Raw genomic sequence first — 13,171 nt, forward strand, 5'->3', positions numbered from 1 at the left:
TATAATTAATATCTTTTTCTTATTTCCCTCGTTCGTTATTTGGTGTCACCGTTCCTCGAAACGAAAAACAAAATCGTTATAAATGTACAAAGCTGACTTGCTGAACTGTAACGGATAGATTAAGCTAAATTCCAGCTTAATTAATGTTCAAAAACATATTTTTATTTATTGAATGCAAAGGCATTTTTTTTAAATTGGGAAACTCAAATTAGGAAATTGCATCTACAACGAGATTTGCATGCGTGCCTACTATATATAGATTTCCTGTCATTTGAGTATTTTCGTTTTATCTGTTTCCGTTGGAAAAATCCGATCTTGTTCTACTATTACTTCCATTTTTCCTGTATACAATTTCCTCCATTTCAACAGCCCTTTCTACTTCTAAGAAGCGTTTTTTGCACAATTGGCAGACTACCCTTTTTGTTTTAACGCGTAATCTAAACAAATTTTAGTTACATAGAACCAGTTTTAAAGTTCACGATTATTATTATTATATTAATAATAATTGTCCCAAATGTGAGTTGCTTCCATCCCACATCTCATATGCAGCTGCGCATGTATTGGGACCTGTTATTCTGTCCATTAATGCATTTCTTACAAACAGTTTCGTACAAGCACACGAGCGGACAGAATCACGTGCAGTAACATAACGAAACTTAACTTATTTAATATTTTGAATTTTAAGCGTTCCTCACTTCATTGTTCCTTTCTTAAGCCTTAATACTTGAATGGCTTCAAATGACAATATTTAAGGCAACAATTTTCTTTGAGTCCTGTTACCGGGAAGCTGAAAACCCCAGAGACTCATGAAATAAGTCGAAGGACTCTTGTAAGAAGCGAATCCGAGAGTAATTAGGAACAGCAGGAAGTTATTAGGTAAAATGGAATCAGGAAAACTGGGTAATCTCTGTTAATATGGACAGTAAAAGTATAAAATCACTGACTTGTATATGCATTTACAAAGTCTATTCGAACTTACGTTGGTAGAAGCTAAAAGAAAGAGGTGAAACATAACAGATGAAAAATAAGGTTGGTAGTAGTATGTGTGTGTGTGTGTGTGTAATGTTTCGTCAACACAAGTTGTTTCCTATAGCAGTGGGTGGCTTTAGCGTTAAGAAAACAACGGTTAAAAGTTAAGTATATCTTGGTTTAATTTAACAAGACCACTGAGTTGATTAACAGCTCTCCCATGGCTGGCCCGAAAGGATTAGATATTTCTACGCTGCTAGCAAACCAATTGGTTACTAGCAACGAGACCTACAGCTTATTATGGATCCGAACCACATCGAGAAATGAATTTCTATCACTAGAAATAAATTCCTCTGATTCCTTGTCGGCAAGAAAACAACGGTAACAGTAACACTTCCTTCCACTGCTCAGTTGAAATCACCTGTGCAGAAATCATCCACAGCATTTGTAACTTTTCCCACTACACAATAGACTCATCAACATCATGCAGAACCCATTACACAATTCACTTTTATGCTGCCATTACTCTTGCGTTTTCAGGATATTACAACACTTTCTCCAATAACTTTCATTTCTTTTATTTATCACTTTGTGGGTCCTCTGTTCCTTAGCTATCCTAGCAATTTTGTGCAAAACGTCTCTCATTAATTATTGACTGCCAGTCTTTCTTTCTGAAAAAAACCATCTCAAAACACACTTATCCACAGTTTCTTCTAAAGTAACCTTTTACTATTCCTATACATCTCCAGATTCCTCACACTTTCAATTCTCGTTACACCACATACTACATCACGAAAAGTCTCCTCAACAGTTTTAACCTTCCATCTTTCATTTGTATTTAAAGCCACACTTCACGTCGATAACGAGAAGTTAGCTCAACAATTCTTTAGTATATTCTAACTTTTGCTTTCATACAGTTCGAACTCATCCCCAATTTCTGTACCCATCTTGCTGCACCTGAAGACTAGAATCGCACCATTGACGAGATTACAAATGAAATGCACTTATGGTTTTTGCAAAAGAAAACTACTAAGAAGGCTTTGTCTGTCCGTCTGCACTTTTCTGTTCGCCCTTCGATCTTAAAAACTACTGAGGCTAGAGGGCTGCAGATTGGTATACTGATCATCCACCCTCCAATCTTCAAACATACCAAATTGCAGCCCTCTGGCTTCAGTAGTTTTTATACAATTTAAGGTTAAATTTAGCCATGATTCTGCGCATGGCACCTCTACACATGCCACTACCGAGCCGTGGCTGAAAGTTTTCATGGGCCACGGCGGTAATTTCAAGGGCCGTGCAGCATTTTACGCTGTACAGGAAGTTCGATTGTTTATAAATCAGACGGATGTTAAAAAGATTTTTTTTTTTTTAGCATTCAGGCGCAAAGTTGAGGGAAAGCAATGAATCATAAAGAATGAACTAGATATTTGCTCATGCTACAGTGCTGACTGGGGACAGTAAACAATAAGTATTTAAGAGAAAAGAAAGTTGAGAATTAATGTGAGTAAGATTAAGGATATGGCGGTAAATGAAAGCCATAAAGATGGAGTTATAGATGTTAATATGGATGGTTATAAAAGCTTGATTTGTTCAGGTATTCAGGAGGAAATTACCGGATTACGGTGGGGCAGAAGATATCATGAACATATAAACAAGAAGTATTTTTATAGACAAATATACATATACATGTATATATCTATATGGAATGTATGTGGATATATATATATATATATAGGCATTAAGCTACAAATGTGTGGTTAAAGGCGCTTCACTGTACGTCCTGATTTCTTGGTTCCTAGGTTCCGGCCCGGGAGCCGACGAAATTATTATCAACTAAGAAATTCCCCTTCGGTTAACATAGTGAAAATATATTAATTCCGAGTAGAGCGAATTAGATATTGAAACGGATATTTTTGTAGATTAATGTGTATATATTAATCACGGTGATTGTTTAGTTGGTTTCATCAAGAGGAAATTAATCTGAGGCAAAAGAACACGCACGCCAAACATGGTCCAAGTGTTTTGACACCTCAAGGAACCATCGCCTTCCTTCTCCGGGGCCCCAAACCCAGTATCATGGGCAACAGAACACATGATACATAGTTCGAATATAAATGCATACAATTATGATAACGCGGCATTATATATAAATTGTTTAGTTGGTTCATCAAGCGGAAATAAATCTGAGGCAAAAGAACACGCACGCAAACATGGTCCAAAGTATTATGAATCAGTCGTTAAAGGTTAGCTGGCCATTACTCGAAACAGAGCATATTCACTAACAAGTATCTTAAAAATTAAGAGTTTAGATTGGTAAGAACGTAAACAGAATTCGCATACGAGTTATGTTGTTGGCACGATGGTGCAATTAAAATTATATAAATATTTATCAAACATAAGTGACTTTGAACAACGAACATAGAATGTTGGTATTTATGGTTTTAATTATATCATATCTTGCCCCTGATTCTATTTTCTTACATTAGTTATGCGTTTGTTTTCGAACCATTTTGATATACAATAACTGGACCAGTTATTTGCCTTATGCAAATAGAAGCGGGCTCGCAGGTAATATTGTTGAAGTGTTTTGAATACCTAAGAATTTAATGCTAATGTTGAATGATCTACCAAATATAGTTGTAGCAGTCAAAAATTTGTCTACACACACACAAACACACACACACACACATATATATATATATATATGTATATATTATATATATATACTATATATATATTATATATATATATTATATATATATACATACATACATATATATATATATATATATATATATATATATATATATATGTTTGTGTGTGTGTGTGTGTGTGTGTGTGTGTGTGTGTGTAGAGAAATTTTGACTGCTAAAACTATATTTGGTAGATCATTCAACATTCGCATTAAATTCTTAGGTATTCAAACACTTCAACAATATTACCTGCGAGCCAGCTTCTATTTGCATAAGGCAAATAATGGTCCAGTTATTGTATATCAAAATGGTTCGAAAACAAACGCATAACTAATGTAAGAAAATAGAATCAGGGGCAAGATATGATATAATTAAAACCATAAATACCAACATTCTATGTTCGTTGTTCAAAGTCACTTATGTTTGATAAATATTTATATAATTTTAATTGCACCATCGTGCCAATAACATACTCGTATGCGAATTCTGTTTGCGTTCTTACCAATCTAAACTCTTAATATTTAAGGTACTTGTTAGTGAATATATTCGGTTTCGAGTAATGGTCAGCTAACCTTTAACGACTGATTCATAATACTTTGGACCAAGTTTGCGTGCGTGTTCCTTTGCCTCAGATTTATTTCCTCTTGATGAACCAACTAAACAATTTATATATAATGCAGCTTTATCATAATTGTATGCATTTATATTCGAACTAATGTATCATTGTGTCTGTTGCCCATGATACTGGGTCCGGGGCCGGAGAAGGAAGGCGATGGTTCCTTGGGGTGTCAAACAGAGCTAAAATTCTTCATACAAAAAGGTTCTGCTTGAACTGAGTATATTTACAGTCATTAGACTCAGGCCTCACTATGTGTGAAGCCTTATGTTAAATTGCAATCTACACTACCCAAGTAGACATAACGCAACAATATAATTTCTTGTTGATTGTTAATCACTGATACTGCATGCATCCCTTATAAGTACCTGAAAGCTCGGTAAATGTTTTCTTTCATTTAAGGTTTTCTTCGCGACCTAACTGAAAAACCTCGGCATCTCATTAGCTTTTTGATCCAAAAAAATATTTTCATTTTTCCTCTGGTCATAACCTATAGACAAACCTCTACCCTTTCATGTTTATTAAATGTCTCTTGCAATATTATGATTATGACAAAATTAGTTAAGAAATTTCAGATGTTTTAAGAGTCGAGACAATTTTCTCAGAAACTCTCTTAATCAAAATACTTCTCCACCCTTCTACGACTCTATTTTCGTGCTCTTTGATCCTCTTGAATCCAATAAATGAACACCTTTCCATGACCCCTTTTTCTGTCCTCTGGCTCAAAAACTAATCTCAACATCACATGAATCCTTTCATTTACATTTGAAGCTTCAATGAAAGCACACATCTTCACTAAGCAGGTCAAGGAGACGGGAGAGAGAGCCACTTACAAAGATAAAAGATAGGGGGAACGTGGAGTGGAGGTCACGGCATTTTTTGGAAGCAGAGTCAACATGCGAGAGAACAGAAACAGCTGGGAAAAATATCCTTTTATCCTGATAGTAAAGGACGGCCTGCTTTAATCAACCACCGTTATTATCAATATGGTTTGCTAGACATTTCCTCAACCAGCGCGCTTTCCCTGTATCCAATCTGCGTAGCAACAAAGGAGGATGAATGCATTGCTCAAAGGGGTTTCCCTTTATTACCGGTCACTTTGCTAACTTTCTTACAGATCTACTGCTTTTATGGCACAATGTATTCATACAATTAAACATTAATCTCATAACTGTCTTCGTACTACCAGTTAGGTTTAGTGCACTTGAAAATCAACAATGGTGGATATAAACCTGTAAAATTTCAAAAACAAATGATTTTCACTCTAAAAGAGCCTTTGAAGTTTCTCATTGCAGACTAATCTTGAAGGAAGGGAAATTGAGAGGCCGGTAAACATGGCAGGGCGAGACGAGGGTCAGGGAGCAGAGATATTTAAGATTATTCAGTGCCTCTGCGATAAACACGACCAGAAGTTCCCTCAAGGAACACCTCCATGCGTCATTTAAATTCAGATAAATAGATATACTACTAGCAGCAGTACCTGTCCTTTGGACGTTTTATCGAACGCAGATTCACCTCTAAATGACCTGGACGTACTCCTTTTCCCAACTAATGCTACTAAGTCACTGACCGGCTCAGTCAGGTACCGCCGGACAATGGCAGGCGCATACATGTTGCGACAGTTGCTCGGGAAAGATTTTCTTCACGTGGCCCCCTTTAAACGGCCCTTGATAAAACTCAGCCTATAGTTAAACTCTGATATAGATGTTAAATGCGTTTGTAGTAATTTATGTTAACTCATGGTATCAGATTTGAATGCAGTAGGTCCATCTTTAACCCTTTGGCCTCAATTCCCAAAGAGGGGAGCTGCGCCCCCCTGCTATCAGGCCGGGGTAGGTAGGCTATGACATCCTTCTCCCCTGGTCGGTAAGTCGAAAGGGCGTAGGCGTCCTGCCCCGTACTGATAGAAACACTTCTACGTAAATAATGCATTTTCAATGTAGAATTGCTTTCAAAATTTTCCTTTATCCATTAATGCATAAATAAATACAGCGAGCAGCATAGCAGCATTTCGTATTTTCTTTTAAAACTTGAGCTTGAATACAAGAAAACCCACAAGAAATTGGAAAGGGTGTTGCCATAAAGCAACACACTGTAACGCTGGGTCTGGTTACTATAAACAATGATGACAGCAAAGGACAATTAGACGGTCATTTCAAATACTAAGCTTCTGAGCATGCACTGGGAGGTCTCGGAACTGAAGACCTTTTCCCAACTGTAATAAGGATAAAATATGCCAAATAGAAGAAAATCAATAAATAAATGGATAGAAGGAAGGATATATATATATATATATATGTGTGTGTGTGTGTGTGTGTGTGTGTGTGTGTGTGTGTGTGTGTGTGTGCGCGCGCGCGCGTGTGTGTGTACAAAAAAACGGTAACAAAGAGACTCACGGTACACATAAATAGACTGGAAAATAATGTATTCATTTAAGAACTGACCAAATCTAATTCTCTGTTTCATAGTCTTTCCTCGTTTCTGAAGCAAACTGCAAACTCAGCAAGACAGGGGCGTCATTTAGGGGGGATAGGGGGGACTGCCCCCATCCCCCCACCAAGACTCAAGTTGCTTCCCCTCCCCACAAGCCTCAACTTACCCCCTCATCCCAGAAGCCTCAAGAAGTAACAGCAGCAGGTTTTCCATTATTCCTACTGAAATTCAAATGTGTCATCACGTTAAGTTGAATCTGTCTGTCTGTCTATGTCTATATTTCATTCTGAAGAAGTTAGACGAGTTAGGATTAGAACTGTCAGACTGCATAGCATAATGCTATGATGGGGCGAGGGTTATGAGTGGATAGGCTTCAGGAGTTCAGGCTCATGTAGCAAAGAAAGTTCCCTATGCCATCTACATACATTGCTATGCACATAGGCTCAGTCTAGTCGTCATTGACTGTAAAAAGAACCTTGATGACTTTGCAGATTTCTTCTCAACCATACAGACTTTGTTTAATTATATTTCAATAGCAACTCAAGGCATGAGCTTTTTATTAAATCACAAAAGGAGCTTGGAAAACAGGTACTAGTATTAAAAAGAACAGTTGCAAATAGATGGAGTATTTACAACATTCATGTTCGATATGAAGCTATTCTGGCAGTACTAATTTCCCTATCCGAGTCAAGTAATGAAGATTCTATGGAAGCATCTGGCCTAGAGTCAAGAACGAACTCTTGGAGATTTACAGTTTGTCTGTTTGTTTCAGAGAAATTGTTCGTGCAAACAAATTGTCTGCCAGAGGAGCTTTAAAGGAAAGGCATATCTATTGTTAGGACTAGATATAATCACAACAACAACAACAAATCTAGTAAATATGAGAACAGAGAATATGATGAAGCACAAGAGTTTGCTAGAAAATTTGAAATTGATGCACCAGAGGTAAGTGCCACTGTGGGATTACCTTGCAGCAAGAGAATACAAAAAACATCAAACAGGCTGAAAGAGTATCTCACAACCAGTACACTTGGAAAGCGACAAAGGCAATTGGTATCTTCTCAGAACATCAATCTACAACAGCATTTGAAGACAGAGTTGTATTTGCCAGATATGGATAAGAGCACTGCCGAATTTGGCCGCAGGTTCAGCAGTGACATAGATTTATTTCAGTCTCTTTCTGCATTTGACTGTCAATCAAAGCAGTTCCTTGATGAGGGAAAACTAACTTTGTTCGCAAAGCATTACAGTGCACACATTGTTACAGTCCTCTTGGTTTCGTAGATGCATTCTGCAAACATTTGAACACTGCCATAAAAACATTACCAGTTGCCTTTTCTGGGCTGCTAACTATCCTTAAAATTTTCCTTGCCATTTCAGTCACTACTGCTATAAATGAGAGGTTTTTTCTGTGTTAAAATATGTAAAGGACTACCTGCGAACAACAACTGGGGATGACCGGCTATCTTACTTGTTGATAGCCACAGAAAAACATATGGTTAAGCTAGTGAGTGATTTTGCTCGCACGAGACACCGTCGGTACCTATTGGTGTAATTCTATGCAGAAATGCAATTCTAAAATCTTATATTATTCTATTTTGATTTTGGTAATCAAATGATCAGCATTGATACTTTTATATTATTCTATTTTCATTGTGGTACTCAAATCTTCAACATTATTTCTTTTTATTTCATTATCATAACATAAATTCCATTACACTAATGATGCAGTTGTTTCATAATTTTCCTTCATGCCCGCCATTGCCAGCCGATGTCACTATAATTTTCATTTCTCAAATGACAAGTAGACCTGCTGACTACGTGTTGTATATTATATAGTATATACATATATATAATATGTATATTTTATATACCAATATATTAATATATATATACTATATGTATATATATATAATGTGAATATTTTATGTCGGTGTTTTTTTGTGTTCCTGTGCGTGTACGTATGCCGTTGATGTCAAGAAACGTTTACGGTAGAATTCAAATTGTCCAAATGTGAGATCACGTCCCAGACAAGGAGAGATATTTGAAAAATAGCGACAATAGCGTTGGGCCTTTTAAAAATAGCCCTCTCTGAAACTAGTGGGCCTGAAATTTAACAAGGCATGATCCGAACTCCAGGTTACTCGGGATTCGTGCTAGATTTTCCCCTCATGCTAAGTTTTAAACATTATATTCCTGACTTTTAACGTAAATTAAAACGTGGTAAAATCTACAGTCAAATGGAGCCTTGTTTCACCAACAAAAAATTAAAATAAATAGCTATACTTTATTAGATATAATTTTTCTGCACTGTTTAACATGCACATTATTTACTTTTTGCATTTTCATTCTAATAAATACATCTATAATATCATATCCTAAAATTCATCTCAAATATCATATCCTAAAATTCATCTCAAATATCATATCCTAAATTCATCTCAAATATCATATTCTAAAATTCCTGTATTTTTAACTCAATATGAAACACCTTTTTCAGAACTTTTAGGTTCTTCCATAGATCTTACCTACCCCCTCAAAAACAAACACAATAAAGTAGTTTTTAGGCTTACTCCCCGAGTAAGCAAAAACTTGAGCGAAAGCTTCAAATGTGTTCAAAGCAAGGCCCAGAGGCCAGGATGGAGCCACATAAGCGCTTAAGTTTTACTTAGGGATTCGTCGGAAAAATGTTTATATAATCAATGTCCCAAGAACAGGAGGGCTTCAGTTTACTAATCATTGAGCAATCTTCCTGATATAGTGTAGATTTAAGTTTGTTGAAATCTTGGACCCAGGGTAAGTGTAGAACCAAATTAAGGGTCGTGAGTTTTGTCTAAGTGTATAAAGGAAAAATTGCATACATATACTGGCAGTTGGAGCAAGGTTGCTCAGGTGTACTTTACGGCCTTAGATTCATTTGTTTTGCTGATTAGGCTCACTTTGCTCGCCGAACCCCCCTGCAGTAAGAAAGACTGGACAGCAGCCCAATAAAACTGCTCAAGCAACAAACAAGTTAAAAGTCCCAAGTCGGGTATCAGATGAATAGAAGCGTAGCACCGCGTCACCCCTTACCGGTTCGAAAACAAATAAATGATAAATGTCAAGAATTGCAGAAGCGAACTATCGACTATTCGTAGTATCGCCGGTGATGGAGACGCAGCCACACACATAGTGAAATGTTTCACTTACCCTTTGACTCATAACATTGCATAATGTTTATTAATCTACTGGTGCTATGTAAGCATACGAAGGTGATAACAGCCATAAAAGCCTGGGAGGTAATGCCTTTAGAAAAGGGATTTGATCATTCATTATCAGTGTCAGATAAGATACGTTCGATTGGCTAAGCGACCGCGAGTGTTCTGAACGGCGGATTACGATTGCAGTGACAAGTCAAGAAGGGTAAGGAGAGGATTTTATTCTGCTTTCCTTTTACACTTCTTGTATGCGTGTGGACATATTCATATACACGTACAAACACTGGCATTCACCGGCATGAGCATGCGCTCGCACACACACATACGTATATATTTTCTTGAGTACATATATGTTATATGTTTGCGTGTGTGTGTTTTCAGTTAAATATAAATACGTGCATGTATTAGTCAGCACTGGATATACTTTGGTAAGATGATATCTTCACTACGATAAAGGTGAACTCTGCTTCGAATAACTATATAACAATTATGGCAGAATAAGAATTAAATTTTATAGCCATACCTGAAAAATGTAAAAAACAGTGATACAACACTTTTGAAGAGCCCTACTGTCATCGTTTGAAACCATAAGGTAAAGTTATTAAGTTGGGAAGAGGTCTAATACATTGGTATCGGAGAGGTTTCATGTTTCAAACGTCCTGTCAAAAAATGGCAAATGTTTAGTGATGTCTTGTGAAGACACCTAAAACTGACATCCTGAGCTAAGATTGACAGGTATATGCAACCTCATTAATTTAATTCCTCGAATCAGTTGCTATGCAAATACTTCAAAGTCTGGGTATTTGTGTGCCACTTTGTATATGCTGGCATTCACCACCTGGCTGGTCTCAATTACCGACCCCCACCCTACACCACCCACCCACCAACTTGGTACCTTAAAACCAACGTCATAGTAAGCTGCTTTGACAGTTAGGCAGTTACATTTCGTCCTTCACAGGTTCATGCAATATCCAACACTAATTAAATGCAGGTTTAGCTTATCTGCTTGAATTTTGCATCCAGAGTTTGCATAAACTCCCTTAATGTTTTATTCATTGCACAACCACCTTCTTATCTAAGTAGCAGTGATATAATTGTGCTGTTTGGTTGCAGCTGTGTACTTTGAGTTTCTTGCAAGCTTTTTACCTCCTGACATTAACACTTGACATTAACACTGATCCGTATGTACAACATTAATAAACCCTGTACTTGTTACGACTGTTAAATGTGGGCAGACTATGCTCTGTTTCATACACTTCCTTGTTATTGTATGTCTGTTATTTCTTGCTGGCATTCATCTTTTTGAAGATATTTACCTGATGTATTTTAATCAAAATTATTCCACTGCAATATATCGATTAGTACACTACTGTAATTTGTCTGTAAATGCTACAAATTAGTTGGCTGTATACAAAGTTTACCATTGAGGAAGAAAATAAGAAAAGGCAGAAAAACAAATGAATCTAAGGCCACACAGTACACCTGAGCAACCTTGCTCCAACTGCAATTATATGTATGCAATTTTTCCTTTATACACTTAGATAAAACTCAGGACCCTTAATTTGGTTCTACACTTACCCTGGGTCCAAGGTTTCAACAAATTTAAATCTACACTATATAAGGAAGATTGCTAAATGATTGCTAAACTGAGGCCCTCCTTTTCTTGGGACATTGATTATCTAAAATTTTTCCCGACGGATTCCTAAATAAAACTTAAGCTCTTATGTGGCTCCATCCTGGCCTCTGGGCCTTGCTTTGAACACATTTGAAGCTTTCGCTGTAGTTTTCGCTTACTCGGGGAGTAAGCCTAAAAACGACTTTGTTGTTGTTGTTGTTGAGGGGGTAGGTAAGATCTATGGAAGAGCCTAAAAAGGCCTGAAAAAGGTGTTTGACGTTAAGTTAAAAATACAGGAATTTTAGGGTAGGACATTTTAGATGCATTTATTAGAATGAAAATGCAAAAAATAAATAATGTGCATGTTAAACAGCACAGAAAAATGATTTCTAATAAAATTCAGTTTTTCATTTTTATTTTCGTTAGTGAAACAAGGCTCCAATTGACCGTAGATTCCAGCACGTTTTAATTTACGTTAAAAGGCAGGAATATAATGTTTACAACTTAGTATGAGGGGAAAAGTCTTGCACGAATCCCGAGTAAGCTGGAGTTCGGATCATGCCTTGTTAAATTTCAGGCCCACTAGTTTCAAAGAAGGCGATATTTAAAATGCCCAACCCTATTGTCGCTATTTTTTAATTATCTCTCCTTGTAGAGACGTGATCTCATCATTTGGACAATTTGAATTCTACCGTAAATGTTTCGTGATTAATTATATAGACATCAACGGCAATACTTACAATATATATATATTATATATGATATATATATATATATATATACATATCTATTGTATGTTGTATATATATATATATATATATATTATATGTATATATATCCATATATATATATATATAGGTATATATATTAATATGTATACAATATATAATATATATATATATATATATATATATATATATTATATAGGTATATATATATATATATATATATATATAATATATATACATTTATATATCATATATATATATATATATAGTATATATAATATATGTATGTATATACACACATGTATTATATACTATATAAATATATAACACGTAGTCAGCAGCTCTACTTGTCATTTGAGAACTGAAAAAAAGAAAAGATTTTAAACATTCCTACTTAAACTACTACAGGTCCCCTACCTTTCTCGACCCCTTCAGTTTTGTTCTCATTAACAATAATTAATCAAACAGGACACCGAACATACCCAGCTTGTCTTAAAATCCCCAAGAAATCTGAAGAGACACGATTTTTTCATTGATTATTACGACTTGAAAATAAAAAAACTCTGAATAAAAAAAATGTCTTTCATTTGTTTACTTTTTTTTTTTTTTTGTTCAGCACAATAGATGTAATTCAGATCGCGGGATTAAATTACGGTCTCAGCTCCAGAAAAACACAAGGAAAATGATCTGATATTCAATTAAATGACAGAAGCCATGATGAACACTTATGAAAAGAAGACGTTATTTTATGAAGAAGATTCCGGGTTCCTGAAGCTCGAACGCGAAATCTGATGACTGACTGTTAATATTTAATTAGTCAGTCGAATTAAAAGATAAATGGAAGCAAATTGCACTTCATGCAAATTCCAAAAAATGCTAATCATGATACATCTCTAATGAATGATATTCAAAGGACTGTC

The 13,171-nt window shown here is 35.9% G+C and overlaps 1 protein-coding gene across 1 annotated transcript in view; it reads left to right on the top strand.

Annotated features, from left to right (window-relative positions):
* The window catches only part of LOC135208283 (sialin-like), a 141,064-nt gene that overhangs the window by 74,093 nt on the left and 53,800 nt on the right, over window positions 1-13,171 (top strand). Inside the window, exons 4-5 of the mRNA XM_064240386.1 lie at window positions 7,551-7,656; window positions 10,681-10,821. Coding sequence (XP_064096456.1) covers window positions 7,551-7,656; window positions 10,681-10,821 — 247 coding nt within the window. The remainder of the gene's footprint in view (window positions 1-7,550; window positions 7,657-10,680; window positions 10,822-13,171) is intronic.

The sequence above is a fragment of the Macrobrachium nipponense genome, chromosome 35 (assembly GCF_015104395.2).
Source record: "Macrobrachium nipponense isolate FS-2020 chromosome 35, ASM1510439v2, whole genome shotgun sequence".
NCBI lineage: Eukaryota > Metazoa > Arthropoda > Malacostraca > Decapoda > Palaemonidae > Macrobrachium > Macrobrachium nipponense.